Source organism: Danio aesculapii, chromosome 2 (genome assembly GCF_903798145.1).
Source record: "Danio aesculapii chromosome 2, fDanAes4.1, whole genome shotgun sequence".
In the NCBI taxonomy this organism is placed as follows: Eukaryota; Metazoa; Chordata; class Actinopteri; order Cypriniformes; family Danionidae; genus Danio; species Danio aesculapii.
In genome coordinates, this window is record NC_079436.1 from 25,934,781 (window position 1) to 25,959,434 (window position 24,654).

Genomic DNA, 24,654 nt, shown 5'->3' on the forward strand with positions numbered 1-24,654 from the left:
ATATCAAAGTAATATAAAGTAGATGTATTACTATATTTTAATAGGAGTAACTAGTGGCTATGTGATGTCAACAAGGCTGCGGCCAAGAGGGGGCGATCCGCTCCACTTACAATATATCTATTTTTTCAGTCAAAGTAAAGTCTTCTAATTTTAATGACATTTCTTTAAACAAATCTGTTCATTTTTTATACTACTAAAACTTTTTAATAAGCAAAAAATACCGAGTGTCTATTTAATATTTTAGTACGTGAATGTTTAAAGACATTGAAATAATGTTAAATAAAGTGACCTTTTAAGAAAACCTTAATTGTTCATAATCTTATCTGCTACGAAAGCTGACGTGTCCACAGCTGTCCTCCCTCTGTGAAGATCTCCAGTGGCACAGCACCTCCTCCCTCAGCGCGCGCACAGCACCTCCTCGCCTTCAACACTTGGAGTACTAGACGGAACGCTTGCATTTCAACCGTGGCTGCATCCGCGCGCGCGTAAAACCATTAAGAACAAGAACAACTGGACAAGAATAGAGCGATGCCATCTTGTGACGAAACCTCAATCCAGTTGCGAAAGGAACAGGATGAATTTAGTGCTCTTCAGATTCTTGGCATACCTTCACGTCGGGCTCCAGGTCGCTCTCCAGATGTTTATTTACCCTTGTCATCTGCATCCCCAGCCCTGTCACATCCTGGCACGCATTGGGCACACCGTGCGCTTGGGTGCGCTCCTGCCGACCCGCCAGCAGTCCAGGATACAGGGCGCCCTCAACCGCGCCCTGGTCCACCTCCGGCAAAGTGGAAACAACTTCTTGCCCTACAACCTGAGCTTGGAAGTATTGTCCCGAGAACCGCTCAATGGAGACCCGGAGTCCATGTTCAGGTGCGTGTGCCAGGATATCGTTGTTCAGGGAGTCTCGGCTGTGCTCGCGTTCCCTCAGAGCCACGAGGAGCTCATACAAGTGGAGTTCATGTCGTCGTTTTTGGAAATACCCTTCATCAGCATCATTGAACAGGGTGAACCTCTTAAGACACAGGTGAGCAGGAAACTCGTTTCCTTTACTTTTATCCAAAGCCCTCGACTGGTTTTCAGGAACATTCCGCCAAACTTGTTACGAAACTGGGGTGGGTTTTGAGAAAGTCGGCGTTGTCTTTTCTCTCAGTTACAACTGTCACGTTTAATTAAGACATCCGTATTCAACATAATCCAAAAGCGCGCGACACCACGAAGTGTTTTGTTTCGCTTCTGGTGTTTTACACGTTGTGTGTCAAACTTTTATACAGTATTAATGAAATAAGAATTTATCAAATAAAGTTGTTCGAAATCTACAACTTATCCCTAAAATATGCAAATCAATGTCAAGGTTGCAGAGTACTGATCTCTGGGGTAAACACCATCTAACAACGTGAATTAATTGTGTCTTTTTAAAATTTAAATACTCACATTTATTGTTTTGAATTAATTATTTTTGTGGCTGGAAGGGCATCCGCTGCGTAAAACATATGCTGGATAAGTTGGCGGTTCATTCCACCGTGGCGACCCCTGAATAATAAAGGGACTAAGCTGAAAAGAAAATTAATGAATGAATTATTCTGCCTTCTGTCAAATCCTCCTCCCACTTCCCATTTCCTTACATATTTTGATTAAAATGGTAAACACGAACAGCAAATCGAATCAAAACCAAATAACTCTCTTAAAAATAAATGCTCCAAAAAGGGGGTTTCACAGCAATGTCAAAATTTCACATTTCATGTTGTAGTGCGAACAGCATTTCTATATTAATATAATAATCTAGACAATCTTTTTACACTGTAAAGAACAAAAAAGTTCCATATATTTTGGAACCTTCAAAGCCAATTAAGAGCCTTTATTTTTAATATGTATGTATTTTTATTTGTCATTTTTTATGTAGCATCGTTTTCAGGTGCTTCTGTCCAGGGTCCGGACACAGAGGTTCTGATGTATTCCAGTGGAACAATCCCAACACTGTTTAGGGCTCGGGGGTTGAGGCACGCTGACTCTCGTTAGTATTCTAAGCAGCAAATAGAGCGGATGCCAGTCACACCAGTTGTTTCTGTCTCCAGCAGTGCAGCCAGTTGCAGCGGTTTCTCCTGGCAGGGGAACCTCAAAAGATTTTCCTCCCGTCAAACTCTGCCAGCATATGGACACAAAGGAACAAAGGCACCCCTGATTTTGCATAAAGAGGCATGAACAGCGGGTCAGCAGAGAGACTCATCTTTTAAGATGCTCACTCATAACAGCGTGATTTATCCTACATCTTATAAAGTGTCAGTCAAAAGCCTTTTGTGTCTTGTGCCTACATTTATAGCCTGGCTGCTTGTAAAAGCTTTGTTATTCATAGGGCGAAAACATAACCAAGGCCATTTGTGTGATTAATGAAAATTATTATCAAAATGTTTGTGATTGTTCCCTTTTGACACAGCCCTCAGGATGTGTGAAATCATTAGTGCCCATCGTTTTCAGAGCAAGGCTTGGCTCATCCCATCACTGTGGAGTCGTTAACTTTTCCAAATTACTCTAACAAATTAAAAAATAGATCTAACGCTATAAATTCCCCTGGACATTATGGAGACCAGGGTGTTCATATATTTTAGGACGCAATCCCAGGATATCATCTTGTCTGAACGCTTTTCAAACTTAATATTCTATCAGCTCTCCTTTCAGCTCTCTGCAGACGAAATAACCATCCATAGGTGTCTTTTACTGAGCGCTAGTCTGAATTTGCAATCTGGGGGATTCAAATGAAATAGTTTCTTTCATTTTTGTGGCTATTTTCTCCCTACAGCCAATCAAACGCAGGGTAGATTACCATATTCTTAGTGTGTCTTAAATTATTTTGTTTGCTGACCAAATATGCCGGGCCTGTTTCGGTCAAGAAAATTCTTCTGCTCATCTACGCTTGAGTGCTCATTAACTTGTCTCCCTTCTGTGGCAAATATTCCTGAGCACAAAAGAAAGATTAGCAAATGCAAAACTCATTTTGTCCCTCTGAATGAAATCACATTCTAATCCGAAGGCCTTTCTCAATTATGCTTCTTTGTTAGCTCACCAGTGGACAACCACTGGAAGGTTATTAAGCTTAATGAATCCTTAATTCAAGAGGGCCGCCGGGACTGCCCAAATGTTGATTTTGAGTTAAACGGCAGGTCGTTACATTCAGAGTGGACTCCGAATGACCTTATTCATGTACACGTAAATGAAGACATTAATTTGTGAAAAGCCACTTTTATCTTGTAGATGCCCTCCTCATTATGTCACAGCCTGACCTTTTGCCTTTGCAGTCTTGCAGTAATTGTGAAAACGAGTAACCTTTGGAAAATTGAAATGACAGAGCAGTGGTTTTCAACAGTGCACATTTCAGACCCATGCCCAATCTAACCACTGAGAACTGTAACAAGTCATCATTTTTCAGATTGCACAATATTCAGACAACATGATTGCGAGCAAGATATTGATTTTGTGCAACGGTTAAATAAAAAAGGAAGCTAATGCTGAGTAACTTAAATTTTAGACAGAATATTGCCGGTTAGTGTGTGTGTTTTCACTCTGCTAATGGAAATGGTCACAGCAGAATCTTTTGTTGCACCTCAAAGTGACACTCAGTGGTGGAACTGAATAAATTAGTGTTCTGATTCACTTGAGTGAACGAATCAATGATTTAAACATAAGCTGCATTCAAAAGTTGAAAAAATACAGGTAGCTGAGTTGGGAAAGCAATAAGCAAAATCCGAACCCTACAGTATGATTGTGCCATGTACTCAGATACTGTAACATCAACGCAGATTTTTAATGGAGCACGGACATGCATTTGATTCCATAAAGTTATTATTTAGCTTAGCTAAACAATAAAATGGCACCTGAAAGTAGGGCTACATGATTAATTGAAAAAAGATCTCGATTTCAATTCGACCCTACACTAGGAATGGGCCGGTATAAGATTCTGATGGTATGATAACCTTGGATAAAAATATTACGGTTTCACAGTATCACGGAATTGTGATTACTGCTCTAAAATATATTCTATTTAAATGTCTAGGTAAAAAGCTAAATATTTCACCTTTGAACACAATACATTTTATTTTTTGAAAGATTTAAAATATTTTGGAGCAGTAAACATGTCGGGCTAAATGATTAAAATAAATCATTGACTTCTGCTGTCTTCATTAGTTTCAAAAACACAGATTTTTTTACATTTTAAAACGGCATTTTTGGATATCTTTTCTGCTGGAGATAATGTTGTCCTAAAAAAATGTAAATTAAAAATCTTATACATACCTTGCGAACGGTATTACAGAAAATTTTGGTGGTTTCAAACCTTGACTTTTCCAAAGTCAAGGTTTGAAAGCGGTTGAAATACCTTGAAAGCGGTTATCGTCCCATGCCTACCCTACATACGATCCTAATTCAGCTTTTATATGATTCAGCCAATTATATTTTCAAGGTCAGGAGAGAAGTGTAAAGGTGGTCGCACATGTCTTCACGTTTTATATTCATTGTTCAGCAACATGGATACCTCCAAGTGGTGTTAAAAATGTCACATACTGTATTTATATGGTATAATTCACCCCAAAACATCATTTCTGTCTTAATGTAATGATGTATTCGCAACCGCGAAATCACACATGAGCTGACACACTGTTTGTTTACTGCTTAGGACATGCGTGATGTCTACTTTTAGTGAACAGAATCTGCACAGGCTGTGAATAGCAGGTAATAAAGTTGTAAATAACGTTCAGTTTGTTGCACAGAGCGATCGTTTGGGAGTCGCGCGGGAAGTACGATTTGCATGTATGTTTTATTTTCTCACAGTGACGGCAGGCATGACATTAGCGCACTCTGCAGCGAAAGTGAAACCGAAAGCACCCACATCATTTAAATGATCATATTGAGTTTTAGAGTTATGATTACGACAAGCATTTGATATGTTTTTCTTTCATAGCGAACACAAAGTGTTGAGCATGAGAATAAATGTTACTGGGTCAGTATAACTACTCTAGAATCTATATTGTTGAATATAAGGCAAGAGTTGAATCTTATAATGGCAAATGTCTCATTTTATCAGTGAACAAGATGGTCTAATAATGTTGTCAATGACAACCATATGTCTCAAAGATAATAATTCAACTTCAGAATTATGAATAGTTGTATTTGGATGTAATCACTTTACTGTGCATTAACAACCAGGAGATATTTAAAATTTGTTCAAGTCCACCATTTCCAATTCCAAGTCTATACAAAACTGAGCATTTTAACAGTAGACCTAAACATAACCTAATATTATTGTTGTTTTACCATACGTTTGAGAATAACAATAATTATAAGCTACGTATATTAACCTTTATTTTACATCCAAAGAGTCGTGAGAAATCGTGATCTTGATTTTAAGCAAAAAAAATCATGATTCTCATTTTAGGCAGAATCATGCAGACCTGAAAGTTAGGCTTGTTGGTCAGTTTGTTTCTAAAAGCTTGATATGGATGCTAATAAACAGGAACATTTGAATGCAGCCATAAAAACCTCAACATGGTAAGCAAATACTTTATATAATCAAACTTCATATACATATATAAGTACATACTTAAAGGGTTATGCCAAAAATTTTTATTCTGTTAATTTCTGGCTCTCATGTCTTCCCAAGCCTCTGAGACCTTTGTTCATCTTGTGAACACATTAAGATATCTATGATTAGCTCTGAGCGCTCCCACATCCTCCACAGACAGCGATGGCCCCAACTTGTTTAAATCCCAGACAGGTACCAAAAACATAGTCAAAAGAGTCCTTCAGTGGTTCAACCATAATATTATCAAACTATGAGACCAACACAGATGTAAGTCCTGGTTTTTAGGTGTGGGACAATAACCGTTTTCAAGGTATACCGCGGTTTAGAAAAGTCAAGGTTTTGAAACGTAAAACTTTTAAAATTTGTTATAGCATTCGTATGATATATTTAAGATTTGTTTTTCCATCTTATTATTTATTTTTTCTTTGTTTTTTTAAGACAACAGTATCTCCAGCAGAAAAATATCCAAAGATGCCATTTTAAATCGTAAAAAAATTCTGTAACCAAATATTGTAAATGTTTCTCAAAATAAAATATATTGTGTTCAATGGAGGAAAAAGTTTTAGTTTTTTACCCAGATATTGAAAAAGAAAATTTTTGAGAGCAGTAATCACAATACTGTCAAACCGATATTTTTATCCAAGGTTATCATACCGTCACAATCTTCTACCAGCCCATACCTATCCTGTATGCCCACATGCAACTTCCCCTTTTTTGAAACAAAGCCAAGCATTTGAGGTTATACATCAGCAGCATACATAAAGAGCACAGCACTCCTGTAAAAGCACTCCCTATACTGACACTGAGGAGAGGAAGCTGTTGAATGAAGGTCCTTATTAAATATTACATTTTGACAGAATAGTTATAAGCCTGACACCTGTTATGCAATAACTTCGCTAGTGCCTTTTCACCAAATTATGATTAATAAAATGGTCTTTCTTTAAAGGATGTGATCTGTTGTAAAGCAATACTCTAAATGGGGCATGGCCCACTTTGTGGATGTTATGAAGCCTGTTCACACAGATTGCCTTGTATAAGATGCTGCAAGAAATACAAGTACAAGATTCAAACATGTCTATCTCACGGATGTTTGCACTCAACAACAACAGAAAAGCATTGCAGAAGAATACATAAATGCACTCTGTATAAACTGCCCTAAAGTCGAGGAGATGCAACAATAGATACATTATAGAAGCTCATATTTTAAAATGGGGTGCCAAGTTACACACTGTGCTGAAATTGAATTTTAAGGAAAAAATATTTACATGTTCAGTGTACTGTATAAAATACGTAGCTGAAGTAAAACCTTACAACATGGCCCATTTCAAAATATATATTTCTAAAAGCACCTGGTGAGCAAGCATTTATTAGTTATAGAGGTGGTCTACACTCCTTCTGTTGATTCAATGCCATGCACACATGCGTGCAAGTCAACACCTATTCCCAGAGGGAACAATGCTGATCATCGGTGCATTGCTTCTGCGATTGTCTGCAGCTGGATTGCTCCATTATGGAGGCCGAGGGGTGTAAATAAAGTGTGAAATACCTGGAGGAGATGGTCTGTAATCTCCCACATGTGCAGGGCTGAGATAAGCACAGATGGGCTGCTGAGGTCTGTGACAGTAAAGATGCGGGAAGAGCGTGGTGCATCAGCCAGGTGAGGAAGAATGCTGCGAGCTGCACTCAGGGGGCCGAGATTGCTCAGTGTTGCCAGGCACTTAGTGTTAGAGCACCCCAGCACATTTAATACACAGTGGTTTAATACCGTCTGGATTTGGGTTAAAGCCCATAAACTGTAAGCCGAGAATGCTCTGACCCATCAAAACTAATTGAGCAAGTAAGCTGAGAGATGTTTTTGGACGCTGCGTGTTGGTGCAAAATAAATGTTTTTGATGCTCCTGCAAGAATACGAGAGTTTAATTGAATCTCAAAGTCTGTTTTCAGTAAGTGGCACGACTGCACCCTGAGGTACTTATGACACTTTCCCAACCTCATGCCTTATTTCCACTCTAAAATGTGCCTTTGAAAATGCAACCCTCTTTCTGCCCGAGGTGAGCTTTGAAGTGGTGCCTGATCTCTCAATATATGACATGATTGAGTTTCTCTGTGCTTCTGAATAGGGCGCTTCGCTGAACAAATCTCACCGGCGTTCAGATCTCATGACAGAAATGATTCATTGTCTTTATTTTGGCTGTTGGCAGCATTGCAGTGGGCACAACGCTGACCAGGCATCCGTTGTATGCCAGCGACGCCTCTCCAGAGTGGCTAATTCTTGTTTTGTCACGGAATGAATATTGTTGCTGTTTCCATTGTCCTAATGATGGAGTACTTCGCTGCTCGTTGAGAAACAATGAACAGTCTGTTGATCTTTTTATCGGTCGGATCTAACAGACATTTTAAATCAATTTTCCTTTGAAGGATTCACTCAGAAGCTTGGCTGTGGTTGAGGTCTGTATCTCAATCTGCAATCTCATAGCCTCTCTGATTGCTTTGATGACAGAGCGTTGGAGAAAAAGCAGAGAGAGAAACAGCTGCGTCTGTTCATTTTGGCATGGGAACCTGCAAACGGCATCTATTCTGAATGGGGGAGAGATTTGCATAAGCGGGTATTACAGTTTAGCACTATGGGTACGTTTGATGCAAAGTTCCCTTCTGTGTGTCAGAGTCTTTCCGTAAGTCATTTTCCATCTCGTCTCCTCCCTCTTTCATATTTCCATTAGTATTGTCTTATCTCTTTCTCCCAACTCTCTCGTGAGTATGTTTCAATTATCTGCCACTTTCTTGAAGGGATGGAAAATGACTTGGGCTGTATAACAAGGAAGAAGATGTGACAAGCATTCCCATCATGGATGAGGCATGTGAAAGCAGCGCTGCTATCATGCTTATTAATAACTGTGCATGCACTTCTGATCAGAGCAAAGTCTCTCGCACAGCTTCAGTTAAGCTGTAAGGGAGGGATTTTACATTCTGTTGGAGATATTCTGCTTTATTTAACTGCCACTGGTTTGTAAAACACACTCCTGCACTTAAAAGAACATTCAGGGTAGGGTTGCACAATATATCGTTTCAGCATTGATATCACAATGTGGCCGATCACCATAGTCCTAGCTTCTCGTAATGGTGGATCGAACATATATTAAAGTTGCAATTCTATGAAATATATGTGCTGTTAATAAAAGAAATAGAGCTTATAACTTTATGATGCATTTTTCTGTCTTCATTTACAAATATCATGATTAGGACTGGGCGATGATAAAAAATAATCACAATATCATGTTTCATATCATTTGATATCGATAATTATTGAATGTTTTTTTAACAATCCATTTAGGAATATTAGGATTTTAAAATATTTGTACTTTATTTTAATTTACCAACATAACTAAGAAAAATAGTTTTAATAGTCAAAAACAGTAAACAAAAAATCTGATCTCTTTATAATAAAATAAAGTGTTAAACAGACTCTTAAACTTGATGAATAAAATGCTACAAAAAGTGTGCAATGTTAAAGCATAAAAACTGAACAAAGCTAATTTTAAGGTGTGAATAATAATTATACAGTGTACCTCAAACTCCATCAGCAACTCAAATTATGATAATCAAATCTGAGCTTTCAACTAAAGGAACTAACCATCATTATTCAGATACATACTGCAACATTACAAATTGTGAAGTTGAATGACTATATTACCCCCTATGTTAAAAAAATCTTTCAGATGGGGAGCTAGTGGCTGGGATGCACAAGAAAAGAAACCAAAAAGCCACTCTGGCGACACCCTTACATCCTTTTTTATTTGCAATCTTCTCACTGCCACTATATGGCACTCATCTCTCATAACTAGGTGACCATCAACCATTTTCCCAGAGGATGACAAATGGACAAATCATTGCTGCAGCTCCGATGCAAGTTTATGGAGAAAATTAAAAAGCGCTGCAGTGTTTGGATGCGCTGTGTTTATCTCAGGTAATTAGTCTGCCGTTATTACTGAAATGTGTATATTCCAAACAAAGTGTGAAGCAGATTGGTTAGTTCTACTTACATGAATCGTGGTGCGCTTGGGGCATTTGGAAAAGTTCAGATGTTTTCAACTATGTGTGCCTGGAAAATGCGCGCTCTTCACATGTGCACCGATTGCACAACATGTGCACGTCGCTCTCATGTGTGTCGTGCAAGTCACGTGCCTCCATTGGAATTGACAAACTTTCAGCATAAGCTTATTAGCATTGCTTCCGAGGTGCATGCTTAGCAGCCACATTTGATTAAAACTATAGCAGTTCATATTAAAACTGCATAACGAATCTTTTTTTTTAATTGATATTGTCAATGGTGTTCGGTCAATAAGTATCAATACAGATTTTATTGCCCAGCACTAAACATAATATATAGTGGATGGTTTTCTTGAGATAAATTGCTGATATCATAATCTATCATTATCAGGTGTAAAATATCATGATAATATTGTATTGTATCGTATTACTGTAACTGAATATCTGACTACTTATTTCACTTTTATCTTTGTTCTACCTTATGTATTCATTCTTGCAATTTCTTTGATTTACTCATCTACAAGATTATTCCAATCAATCTAAATGAATAATTTTATTCCAAATAGAGCTATTCAAGTTGTCTGCTGCAACATATCGCAACATAAATCGCAGCAAAGTAAAATTTTGCAATGTCAGTATCGTGCCGTCCAAATTCAGGGTGTAGAACAAGTCGAGTGCAATTGATAGCATTAGTGGATGCAGTCTTAAAAATAAAGATTTTTTTATTGTTGGAATTGATGGTTCTGTTAAGAGCATTTAACACATTTTCATTGAATTGCATAAAAAGCTTATTTGTAGTTGATAAAAGGATCGTTAAAACACAAAATATTCACACACACACATAGATTCAGACACACGCACGCACGCACGCACGCACGCACACACACACACACACACACACACACACACACACACACACACACACACATAGTTTTTAAGACTGTACCACACTTTTTTAATTGTCAGTTGCTTCATTGGAAAATTATAATAAAAAAATTTAAATTAAGTCAAAAGGTACAATTCTTGATTGAGTTTCAAGCAGAAATGTGATGTTTAATTTTACAAAATAACTTTTTTGTTGTTATTAAAACTTGTATATTACTTTAGCTTTAAATCTGTTCATGTTACATTTATTGTTGTTTTAGTTCTATTGTAATTGTTCAGTAATCCCAGGATTTTGCAACAGTTCTTTTTATAATTGCAGCCTAAAATGACTGATGCCGTGACAGTTTTTCTAAGTGTGGTTTATTCATAAACCAATTCCGAAAGAAGCGCATGCTTATGTTGAACATGGCTGGTTCAGCATTAGCTAATACACGATCCACCAATCAGTCAATTCCTAACTTACTATAAATAACCCGAAATTCTTACCTCAGTATCTTCATTTTGAAGAATCCACTCTTCCACCTAGAGGTGTGAACCTACACTGGTCTCACGGTTTTTCGGTTATGAATATCATGCCATCGATTCAGTTCAATTCGATATCTCGTTGCGTCACGGTGCATTGACGATGCTTTCCATACATAATTATATTTTACTTCCCAGCACAAGAAAAATTTATAAATATTTTATATATTATTTGTAATACAATTTTTTCCTTTAATACCAACAGTCAGAACTGTACCTTTAAATAGTTAATTACATGCACAGAACAACATGAGCATTTACAACAAATAAACAAATGTATATATCCTGCTTGCTTTATGAGCCCTGTCAAGCGAGTTCTTGCACCCCTATGATTGGTCACACACTCAACAGAAAGGGCTTCGATTGGCTCTAACGCTCTGGTGCTGTTTACCAATGAGTGACACTGATAAACGGCAGTGGCGATCACAGCTGATCCATGATAGACACGAAGGAGAAAACTCACTCTGCAGACACGCTTTCGTGTCTGGATCCACAAGTATCCCTATAACAATCAAGAGGAGAGGAAACACCGAGCCAGCAGGTCAAACATGCCACAGTGAGAGAGAGAGAGAGAGAAATGGAGTTTACTTTCAATTTCTCTATCACAGTGAAACCGCCTCTGTTGTATGTCAGTGAAAGACTGCCCAGCAAACACACACACAGTGAATTGTGCACAGTTTCTGTGTTTTTAAATAGTTAACAGTGTTTTAATTACTCACGCTCACCTCCCATAAGCTACCGCGACAAATGAGATAAATGACGTCACTATGTAATAAACGGTTATGATCGATTACTGAACCGGTACCAAATTGTCTGTGTCTGCATCGTGGTGCACCGAAGAAACAATTCATTTTGACACCCCTACTTCCACCCCTGCTCCTCCTCCCTTTCTGGACAGTGGCCCAGGGGATGGCACTTTTGCCTCACAGCAAGAACGTCACTGGTTTAAGTCCTTACCAGACCAGCCGACTTTTCTGTGTGGTGTTTACATGTTCTAACTGTGCTTGTGTAGGTTTCCCCTGGCTTCCCCAGTTTCCTCCCACAGTCCAATGACATGTGACATAGTTGAACTGACCAAACCAAATTGGCACATTAGACGAGCTCTAGTTAGCAATATATTTCCATATTAATCCATAATTTGCCATTTATAAACACAAGAATTCTCGAGAACTACCCAAGCTCAATCTCCCTTCTCACCCTTCTATCAGGACGAAGCCCCAGGCTTGAGGAACTTTTGAGCTCAGGGCTCTCTCCGAGGACAGCATGCCAAATACGATTTATAATTAATCAATTCAATTCAATTCAATTCACCTTTATTTTTATAGCGCTTATACAATGTAGATTGTGTCAAAGCAGCTTCACATAAAAGGTCATAGTAAATTGGAACAGTGTAATTCAGTTTTTAGTGTTTAAGTTCAGTTCAGTTGAGCTCAGTTCAGTGGGGTTTAATAATCACTACTGGGAGTCCAAACACTGAAGAGCAAATCCAATGATGCGCAGCACTACAGATCCCGAACCATGCAAGCCAGTGGCGACAGTGGAGAGGGAAAAAAGCTTCACTAATTGGCGAAAGTGAAGAAAAAAAAACTTGAGAGAAACCAGACTCAGTTGGGCACGACCATTTTAATTTCTCCGCTGGCCAAACGTCTTGTGCAGAGCTGCAGTCTCAGCGGCGGAGGCTGGAAGCTGGCCTCAGCGAAGACTCGTCTGTCCCTGGAGCGTCACAGGAATCAGTCTCATGTTCTCCACTCCTCCATGACCACCACAGTAGCTGCTTAGGATACGGCCCGGTCCAGGATATGGAAACCTTGGGATCATCTCGTCGTTGGTCTTGGATTGAATTAGTGACTCTGCATAGTCTGGAGGCCTCGGGAAGAGAATCCCCAGGTGGAAATGGAGAATAAAGAGAATAATTAGCGTAGCTGCTGTTCATAGTGTGTATAAACAAGGTGCAGAAACCTGTGTGGAAGCCCGCTAAGTGGTGCACTGAGTGTATGCTTTACTAAACAGATAGGTCTTTAATCTAGTTTTGAATAGGGAGAGTGTTTCTGAGCCTCGGACGTTATCAGGAAGACTATTCCAGAGTTTAGGAGCTATAAATGAGAAGGCTCGACCTCCTTTACTCGACTTTGCTATTCTAGGTACTACCAGAAGTCCTAAGTTTTGAGATCTTAAAGAGCGAATTGGATTGTAGCGAGACAGAAGGTTGGTTAGATAAACAGGAGCTAGATTATTTAAAGCTTTGTAGGGAAGAAGCAATATTTTAAATTCAATCAACAGCTAAGGGTGAACTCTTGAAAAAGTATGGCATTATTTTCTTCAAGTCTTGTGTTGTGCTGTGAAAATAAAGTAAATTCAGTTTTTTTTTTATTTTATTTTGATCTTGAGAACCATTACATCCACAGAATCCTAGATGGACTGATTGTTAAGTCCCGTTTAATGTGACTTTTATTTAGCATTTCCCAGTTAATTGCCTGTTTTCCATTTTTCCACCATTTGCTTGTTTCTTTGGTTAAAGCATTTTCACTCCTCCTCATTCATTATACCTTTATAATTAAGGCTGTGTTTACATGACAGTGAAATACAAGAAAAAGGAAAGTTTTTACTTTGTGTTTATTCTAGGGCTGCACAATATATCGTTTCAGCATCAATATCGCAATGTGATCATTCGCAATAGTCGCATTGCGAATATATGCCATGTTGAGTCTGGATTATAATTGATCATTTTGCTAATGTTTTTGAGGCCTGCGACTGTATGAGGTTTATAAAAGCATTCAGGCCTAAGAAATTGTTTTATTTGTGACTTTGAAAAATTTATAACAACTAATTTAATTGAATTGTTTATAAAACGAAGACTATGTAGTATTATTTTACATTTGATTATTCAGTTACTGTATACATGAATACATTTTGGGTCCTCGGATAACCATAAGATCGTGTTTATTTAATTGGTATCTTAATTGAATTTATATGCTTGTAGATTGTTTATTGTAATTTATGCACTCCCCTACAGAATCAATCTAAAATGATAAAATATTTCCAAATATTTATTCAACTCATCTAGTGATTGTATTCATATCGCAATATACATTGCAGAATTAAAACATAATCGCACTGTTAGAATTTTCCAATATCTTGCAGTCCTAGTTTATACACATACAGTAATAGTGTTTTCAGAAAGATCCTGTTCACTCGAATCCACACACAGCAACAACATCAACAAAAATGCTGTGTTTCACTAGGCCAAAAGCTGGCAATGTCCCTGTGTACAGAAACACTATGCACCACTACGCGCACATATGTTCTTGTAGTTTGCCAGTTTGCAATTATTGTTTTGGTTGGCAAGTAGATCGTAAATTCTTATAAACTGAATATGTGCTAGACAATATCTTTCAAAAACATGCACTTTAAAGCCCATTTTAGGCCACAAAATGCTGTAGTTTGTGCTTGTGTAAATGATCTACCAAAGTGCATAAAGTAAGTGCATCTTCTAAACACTTTTGTGGAAAACAGTGTTACGTAAATTCCCCTAACCCTATTTTGGTTCCGTTCTTTGTAATGTTAGATTGGTCTGCCTGTTTTTTGTGTTGAAAATTTAAACTGTATTTTTAAATTTTTAAATGTTTTTTTTTTTATGTTTTTCCATTCCCTTCCATTTGTAAGTTCTGTAACCCAGATTGCTTTAAGGAGGAAGAAGTTAATTTTTTAAACCAATTAATTATTAATCTCCATTATAGCACTGGAGCTGCTGATTACATTTAACTTTTATTGAACCCAGAATTTTCCATCAAACACTAACATCTCTTTTAGTTCGCTTTATTTAATGGGCAATTGTAACACTTGTCAAAGCCTTTATTGTTTTTAAAAAACAGTTGAAAGTAAAAAATATTAAAAGCCACCGCTTTGCTTTGAAGCAGCAGTAGGATTTTTCCACCTACAGATTCATTAATATCCCCCCTCGTTCGGATAACAACGAATTTGTTTCCCGGTCTTGTAATGTGCCTGAAGCTGGGTCGACCTCTAGCTTTGAATGTTTTTGCAGTTACAGTGCAATATGGAGCTTGTCTCTAAAGATACTCTAGGTGTTAACCAGGGATACGCGGAGACAGCCGTGTGGAAGTGTTTATTCAGCTCTGTCAGACTCACTTACTGTTGGCTCTGTGTTGCTGATGATTGCAGACATTGTGCTGAATTACCTTTTGTGCCTCCCTGCACCTTCTTGCAAGGTTGTCCAGCCCCCTGGATACACATTGCTTGGCTATCAGAATTCTTGTTAACTTTCATCTTTTTTTTTTTTCGTTTGCCATTTCAAGGGAATCCAAAAACATGACCTGCATTGCCTTGACAACATCAGTAACATTGTTTTCCGCTCATATAAATGACACACAGAGGACTAAAAGGAGCAGACGTCAACTGGCCATGTTTATTTACATCTTCACCTTTAAATCCATAGGCATTATGAAACACTGGAACATCGTCAGCCATTAATAATGGATCACTTACTCATCATGATTTAATGAGGGGTTTGATGCCCTGCATTAAGATAATGCAATGCCTTGACAGGTAAAAGTATTAGTGAAGAACTGCCCTTTTATAAATAAGTATACGGGCAGTTTCCCAGACAGAAATTAGGCCTAGTCCTAGATTAAAATGGCGTTCTAAATAAGTTTAACAAAATCTGCTTTCTCTGTCATGGTTTTAAATAGTCCTAGACGTAGTCTAGTCTATAATACACTGATTTCCTAGATGAAGAGCAACTATAGGACTAAATTGAAGCTTAATTGAGGCTTGATTTAAACCCCGTCTGGAAAAAACAGCAGTTTAATTTAATAGCAAACATATATCACTGTTTTTAACTCTTTATTAGATCGCCATCATCCCAGCAGGCACCGGATGTCACCAAGACATCAGATTGATGTTGTACCCCAACGTTGTGGGGACGTTGCATTTTGGAAATGAAAATCAGGTTGACGTCAGAACCTACCGTCAGATCGACATCAATGACCAAACCAAATCAATGAAATATCAGCATCTAATGATGTTACAGTTTGACGTTGTGTGGACGTTACCACTATAATGTCTATCAGACAATGAATTTTGGTTGACATACCTGACGAAATAAATGACATCAATATGACGTTGGTTTAAGATGTTGAATTTTGGTCACTTTCCAACACAACCTAAAATCAACCAAATATCAGCGTCATTTGACGTCATTATTGGATGTCAAAAAAACATTGTTTTTAAACGCTGGCTAGACATTGAGTTTTGGTCACCTGATGTGTCCTAAATCTAAAATAATTTGAACGTCTTCTTATGACTTCTTGTGCCTGCTGGGATACTTCATTCCACTGAAATTAAACTAATAGAGTGTATTTCCTTACACCACAATGTACTTTTGGAAAAGCTAACTTGCAAATTAAGGTGCAAGATTTATTAAGCTTGTGTCAGCGCAACCTCTCTTCTGATGTAAAAAGAAAAAAAAGGCAGAACACTCAGTGACAGATTATTCTCATGACAACATGTGTTTTTAATGTGTCTTTAACTTGGGTTAATCATGTTTCAACTTCATTTTTTTTGCTTTCAATGTAAATATTTAACTTAAATGGGTGGTCTAATGCTATTTCATGTTTCATGTATACTGTTAATGAGTTGGACTGTCATGCTCAAGCATCGGCCAAGTTTCAAAATACAAACTTCGACATAAATACAGCGTATTTCTTTTCCCAAAATCTTACTTTTGAGTTATAACTAGGTTCACGGTTTGTTTTTCAAGCCTGCTGCTTGGTTACATAACCAAGGGCGGAAATCCTTTTATGGGTGTTTCTCCCTGAAAAGCGAGTGTGTGACCAGTTCAAGCTTGAGAGTTTGCATATCACCCGCAACAGTGCTACACAGGATTTGGCTGAAAATGAGTTCAAGAAGTGTGCTTTAGATGTGAGGGAAGCTGATCTTGTTTAGCTATAGTTAATTTAATCCTTTCACATGTAAGTTTTAAATACTTCAGCTGACCACCCTTCATGAGTTATTTAGAGTTCTTCTAAACTACATGAAAGTAAATGGCTATTTAACTGGAAGAAGAATAGAATAATATCTAGTTACCTAAATAGTGTGTTGTGAATAAGCACATTGTCAGAGTATGTGTCAAATTTATTATTGCCATCTTCCATTAACATCAGCATGCATTTTACAAAGATGTTTGCAAATAGGTCTGGGCCAGTATATTATATTATATCGAATCGCAATAAGATTTATGTCGATAACAATGATAAGCTCTGGACTTTTTACTCTATATTGCTCTAAGAGCCATCACACAGCAGAAATTTACAACAATGGGAGTCTAGAAGTGTGTTGATATTTTTTTTTTTAATTATTGGCCGCTTCTGTGGCTTCAGTCATTGTTGGGATACCCTTTTAAACCTGGAAGCATTAACAACTGATATTTAAATATATATCGTTATTGTTCAATATGGAAAAGAATTCATCGAGATTGCAGTTTTGCCATATCGCCCAGCCCTATTTGCAAATGTTTTGTTTTGCTAATAAATCTATAGGGCTGGGCGATTTAGCCTTAAATCAAAATCTCAATTATTTGAACATTTTAACTTGATTGCGATTAATAAACGATATTTTGAGCAGGTGCTCTTTTTTTTCCTGGGAGAGAATTGGAAAGCTGTAACTTTTTCTTGGTCAATGAATTTGCCCTTCCAGCCGCAACACAGCAGTGAGGGTGTGAAAACATCCACACACTCTTTTATTCACACTCCAAGGGCAATTTAGTTTATCCAGTTCACCTATACTGCATGTTTTTGGACTATGAGGGAAACCGGTGCACCCTGAGGAAACCCACACAGACACAGGAAGAACATGCAAACACAGAAACGCCTCCTGGTTCAGCCGGGACTCAAACCAGTGAACTTCTTGTTGTGAGGCAACCATGCTAACCACCATGCTTAATACACCATGGTATTTGCATCAATCCTGCCAAAAACACATTTTAATGGGAAAGTTCATCTAAACAAAAACTTGCTGTGCATTTACTCACCCTCACTCCATCCTCGGTGACTGAAACAATTTAGCTGAACCCATAGTTGTTGGCGAGTAATAGATTTTTGTCACCCTCTAAAGGCACAACATATGCAGAAAAAACAAAATTAGGGCCTGTAATAAAGGGAAAATATTGTCCGTGCTAGAACTTTTATTATTACCTGTAATCCACATCCTCTGCAAATGGCCTTGAGCACATTCACGAGTGCAAGCTTTTTGTTGAATAAAGACATACAGTATACTGTGGCACAAATGTACACATGAGCTGATGATGCTGTTTGTTTACAGTGAAGATTATGATTAATTTTTTGCAGACCAGAGTATTGACAGGAGTTCTTTTGTTCATTAATTTTACACAATGTTAGATTTTCCATATAATTTTCCTCTTCCATTGGTGCTTTTATTATTTTAATGCAAATTTAATATATCTGACCCAATTAACCATTTTCTCTCTCTTTGTTAATTATTGTTAACATTTTTTTGTATTAGGTTTTGTTAGACAAAGCATTTGATATCAGAATGGGGAAGAAATGGCATTTAAGTGACTTTGAACGTGGCGTGGTTGTGCCAGACGGGTTGGTCTGAGAATTTTAGAAACTGCGGATCTATTCGGATTTTCATGCACAACCATCTCTACAACAGCAGAAGACCACACCAGGTGTCACTCCTGCCAACTAAGAACAGGAAACTGAGATGCGACATTCTGATGGTAGAGTTAGAATTTGGCGTCAACAACATGAAAGCATGGATCCATCCTGCCTTGTATCATTGGTTCAGGCTGGTGGTGGTGGTGTAATGGTGTGGGGGATATTTTCTTGGCACACTTTTGGCTGATTAGTACCACTTAAGCATTGTGTCAACGCCACGGCCTACCTGAGAATTGTTGCTGAACATGTCCATCCCTTAATCACCACAGTGTACTCATCTTCTGAGGGCTATTTCCAGCAGCATAATGCGCCATGTCATAAAGCGTGAATCATCTCAGACTGGTTTCTTGACCACGACAATGAGTTCACTGTACTCAAATGGTCTCCACAGTCACCAGAGCTCAATCCAATAGAGCACCTTTGGGATGTGGCGGAACAGGAGATTCGCATCACGGATGTGCAGCTGACAAATATGCAGCAACTGTGTGATGCTATCATATCAATTTGGACCAAAATCTCTGAGGAATATTTCCAGTACCTTGTTGAACCTATGCCACAAAGGATTAAGGTGGTTCTGAAGGCAAAAGGGGGTCCAACCTGGAACTAGTAAGGTGTACCTTATAAAGTGGCCGGTGAGTTATATATATGATATTGATTTGGGTTGATTTCATAGTAAAAATCACATGGTCTTCAGTAGAGTGTACACACATTGAACTGAAAGAGTCTCATAAAACGAACACACTTCAGTCCAAGACTTAGAAATATAACTCTAGCTCTAGCGCTATACCTGCCTTTAGTCCCAAATGATAAACCTTCACTGGAATTCATTGCTTTCTGCCTCAGAGCAATATACTGTCAAATCTCCCACATCCAAGAAAACCTCTATCTTTTTGCTGAATTTTAGATCATCTTTACATTCAAACGTCCTGTTCCAGAGGTTTATGCCCTTCCTGAAGCCATCAGCTAGAAGCCTTCATCTCACCCTTGGCTTGATGAATTTCAACCCACCAACAGTCTCTGTTTTTTGGCATCCTGACCTCCCGGAAGGATTCGATCCTGTCGTGTTCAGACATTGATTGCAAAATGTTATTCTTTCTGGGCAGAGACCATGTAAATGTCAACCAAAAACTTGAAAAAGGACAACTGATCCAAGCATGAAATCATCATTATCTGCAAAGCACAGACAAAAAGTCTTTGGATTAGGGAAATTGAGCGACAACAGAGAGGTGCTGCTGTTCCTCTTTCCAAAACTGAGCTTAAAACAAGCCATTGTCAAGATACAGTTTAATATTAAACGAAACTCACTGAAGAAACAATATTTTGTCAAATCCTCTCGCTTTATCATAGGCCATCATCATAATTGGCTTTTCCGCCATTAGCAACAATAAAGTCCGTTTATATCAGAGTTTCTTTGTGACACCATCCACTTCCATGTAACAACATTTCATCGTTTGGGCTTAAAAGGGTTACTTAAATCATAAATTTACCCTCGACTTAATTAAAATTTTATCAATTATTAATGGATATTTAATCACCGCTCTGTCATTAATCCTGGGACACATTACGCATCATGCATCATATATTAGAATCCTTTCCCAAAGACCACCGCGAAGCAGGCCTACCGCCGGCTTGGCTTTGAATCAGATAGTGTGTTTCAGCGGAGATATTTCCGCAAAGCCTGGAAAGATTATTCTTTACTTGTGATGTCCTTTGCACGTTTTAAATGCTATCAGTCAACATTCTGAGAGCAGCTTTGCATACGAAGCGTCTAGATGAAGCGGGGCCGAGCGAGCGGGCTGCATATGGCAGGCGGTACAGAGAGAGGATTTCAGTGCATTTCAGGCTGACTGGGGATGGCAGCTTTTACTGCCTACTGCTTTCCTTGCTAATTGAGCAAAACGCAGCGTACGCCTCGCGGAAGTAATGCTAATGAACTTCTTAGCGATCTGAAAGTTTAACATGGCTCTGTACATTTATTTACATCACAGTTAAAAGGATTTTTTGAACACCGTTTCAGAGATTGCGAGGATTCAGAGCGGAATGTTGGTTTAAACAAATCGCTCCCAAGCATATTTTATGTGGGAAAGCTGTTCTGTTTTTGCTTTCTAGCTCTCTTAATTTGATAGAGGCGTCAGAAGGCATCTAATCTGTGTCTTTTTTTCATCTTTGGATGAGGTCTCAGGCCATCGAAGCAGTAATAGCATTCAAACTCCTGTTGCAATTAAACTGAAAAGTTAACGTTAACCTTTTCTTATCAGGCTGACTTAACAAAAGTCAATTAAGTGGGCGCCTTTTGGATGAGCAGTCGGAACGCATAATTAGATTTTTATTATACTTTTATTTTGTATTTAGATAATTATTTAGATAACTTGCCCAAAGGTATCTAATTATGGTATTAATAAAATACATTAAATCATTATCAGTGCTCAGCTATATTACATTTTAACTTTTAGTATCATCATATGATTAAAGAGCACCTATTTTACCCCTTTTTCAAGATTTAAGATCAGTCTTTTGTTTCTCAAAAATGTGTCTGTAAAGTTTCAGCTCAAAAACACCCATCAGATTATTTATTATACCTTTCAGAACGTTAGAATTTTGTGCTCTGAACACAATGTAGCTGTTTCTGTGTGCCTTAAATGCTGGTTCTCACTGCCCACCGTTCCCATGTGCCTGTCAGAGTGTGCCTCAATCTCCGCCTCGGCTGCGTCAGATTAGCAGCACAGTGACAGACATGAAGGAAGCAGATCTCATGTAACATTTGTGAGAAATTCTACAGTAAGAACTTTACCAATTATTATTTGACATATTTGTTGTGGAGTTAATTCAAGCCTTTCTGCGATAAGTCATACACAATGTCGTTACAAAGTTTGCACTTTGTTTAATTTTGCATTGTTTTTGCACACAAATGTGACAGGATACACGCTAATATCCACTGCTGTATGGATATGCGTTATGTTAATCTACAAAATAAACCTGATTTAACATCCACAAACCGGGATTGAAGCGTCTTCTTCTATAATTGTACTGACATGCGGCTGTGGTAATAAGTAAAGCTGAAGTAAATCGCTGTAATTCATTACCATGCACTGTTTTAAAAACGTTTTAAACTTGTAAAACTCATTCTTGATTACATTTGATAATGACTGATGATCACAGGAAGTCGAACAGATCTTTTAATCCAAGTTGTTTTGCGCATGTCCTGTCTTGTTGATATGATTATAAGCATTACTATGTTACATGTTAATACATGGCTGTCAATCAATTCAGTGGGTGGGGAAACCGCACTCATATGTCACATTGCGTTGGGCCTCAAAATGGGAGGGATTTGGATCCTATTTTAACATAAGGAAATTAAAAAAATATATAAAAAGATTTGTTTTTATATCACCCCAATAATAATGTAAGTACTATTATTATTATTATTATTATTATTATTATTATTATTATTATGTTAAAAATTAACATTTATTACATAATGTACAAGCAGTTTTGGAGTCAGGACCACTTAAAGGGCACCTAGGTTAGCCCTTTTTTCAGATTTTATATAAGTATTTTGCGTCTCCAGAATGTGTCTGTAAAGTTTCAGCTCAAAACACCCAACAGATTTTTCATTATACCTTTTGCAAGATTCTATTTTATACATTTTTGACCTAGGGGACTGTTTTGTCGTACTGTGCTTTAAGGCTAGTCCTCCCCGACCACCGCTTCTACTTGCATTTCTGCGTGCCTTAATCTCCTCCCTCGGCTGCGCCAGACAACAGACAGACTTAAAGGAAGCAGATCTCACGTAGCGTTTGTGAGAAATACTACAGTAAGAACTTTACCAATGAGTATTTGTTGTGCAGTTACATCGATGAGTCACACAAAGTTCACCTGATAAAATAAAAATAAAATAAACCTGATTTAACGTCCACAAACCGGGACTGAAGCGTCTTCCTTTATAATTGTTCTGACACGCGGCTGTGCTGATGAAGTAAAGCTGAAGTAAATCTCTGTACTTCATTACACACATGCTCTGTTTTAAAACATTTTAAACATGTAAACTCACTCTTGATCACATTTGATGATGATTGATGATCCTAGCAAACTGAACAGACCTTTTATTCCCGGTTGCTTTGCGCACGTCTGGTCTTGTTGATATGATTATACACGTGACTACCGGGACATGTTAATACGCGCAGCTGTCAATCAATTCGGTGGGTGGGTGGGGGGGGGGGGGGGGGGGGCACTCCTACGTAAAATTCATTCATTTATTAATTCATTTTCTTTTCGGCTTAGTCCCTTTATTAATCAGAGGTCTCCACAGCGGAATGAACTGCCAACTTATCCAGCTTATGTTTTATGCAGCGGAATCCCTTCCAGCCACAACCTAACACTGGGAAACACCCCATACACTCTTTGCATTCACACACACACACACTACTGCCAAATTAGCTTATTCAGCTCACTTGTACCGCATGTCTTTGGACTGTGGGGGAAACCAGAGACAAAACACAGGGAGAACATGCAGACTCTACACAGAAATGCCAACTGACCCAGCCGAGGCTTGAACCAGCGACCTTCTTACTGTGAGGTGATCGTGCTACCCATTGGGCCACCTTGATGCACATATTAAATTTTATTATAAATTTAATTTGATGAATGAATTAATTCTTTAATTCAAACCTTTTCAAATGGTATACATGTATACTGTAAAGACAAGCTACTTGAAAAATATAGTGAGCTAAGGTATTAGCTACTCTACTTAAAATGTAGCTTAACTACACTAAAAGCTACCCACTGGGATATGTAGTTAAAAGCTACTTGGCAAAAGTAGCTCAGCTACATCTAAGCTATTTTTGCAATTTTCATTTTTAAATCGAAGCAACATAAGTCAATCATATCTTAGTGATCAATAAAACTGTCAATGAAACATGTGAGGCAGAATTGTTCAGTTCAATTATTTACTGCAAATAATATACTGTACCAAACAGAAACAAATGATAGTATATGAAAGCTAAAACAAAAAAATGCAATAAAACCAGGTGTTACACATTTAAAATACTAAAGTATAGTAAGGGGAAATATTTAGGAATAAGCATTATATTGCACATATATACTCTTCATTAATGAATTACAGTACATAATGTAGTATCATTAGTACCTATCATGAACTAATAGTAATTACCAGTACCAGCAAGTTAAAGAAACACATTAGTACCTAAAATGTATATGCAGTATCAGTAGCTAAAAGTACAAAAGTGCCCCATTTACAGCTTTATTTTCAGCTTTATTACTGGAATGAATTTCTTTGGAATATATTTGATGCTATTGAAGCAGAACATTTTACATTCAGCCACAGCAATGGTGTTAATTAAAGAAGTCAGATAATGAATCAGGAATTTTGTCTTATTAAGTAATGGTCCTGACTAGTCTTAAAATAAAATTCAGAGTCCTCTTAATCTGAGACCAAGACAAGTACAAATGAGGTTCAACCCAAGACAAGACCAAGATCTTAAGGTTTGTTAACTATGTGGATCTTCAAGGAAAATGAGAAATCTTAGACACTGATTAAGTTTTAGCAATGGAAAAATATGTGCACCAAACTTGCCATTGGCATATACTCTAGTAACGGGGTGTCCAAACTCGGTCCTGGAGGGTCGTTGTCAAGTTGCTCCAACTTGCCTCAACACACCTGCACGGATGTTTCTAGAAAGCCTAGGAAGAGCTTGATTAGCTAGCCCAGGTGTGTCTGATTGGGATTGGAACTAAACCGGCCCTCCACGACTGAGTTTGGACACTCCTGCTCTAGTACAACATACATAGCTAAAGTAAACAGATTTGACTTAGTCTATGTTGATTCCATTGATTCCAAAAATTTAATTTTTGAATTCAAATCTCAGGTAAAAGAAATAATAATTTGACCCTCCTGTAAAGAATGGTGGATTAATG

General features: G+C 37.9%; 1 protein-coding gene across 1 annotated transcript in view; it reads left to right on the forward strand.

Moving 5' to 3' along the window:
- The first annotated feature begins 452 nt into the window (after positions 1-452).
- Positions 453-24,654, forward strand: part of grin3ba (glutamate receptor, ionotropic, N-methyl-D-aspartate 3Ba) — a 103,080-nt gene continuing 78,878 nt past the window's right edge. Inside the window, 1 exon segment of the mRNA XM_056476089.1 lies at positions 453-1,027. Within this exon segment, the coding sequence (XP_056332064.1) occupies positions 575-1,027 (453 nt within the window). The 5' untranslated portion in view covers positions 453-574.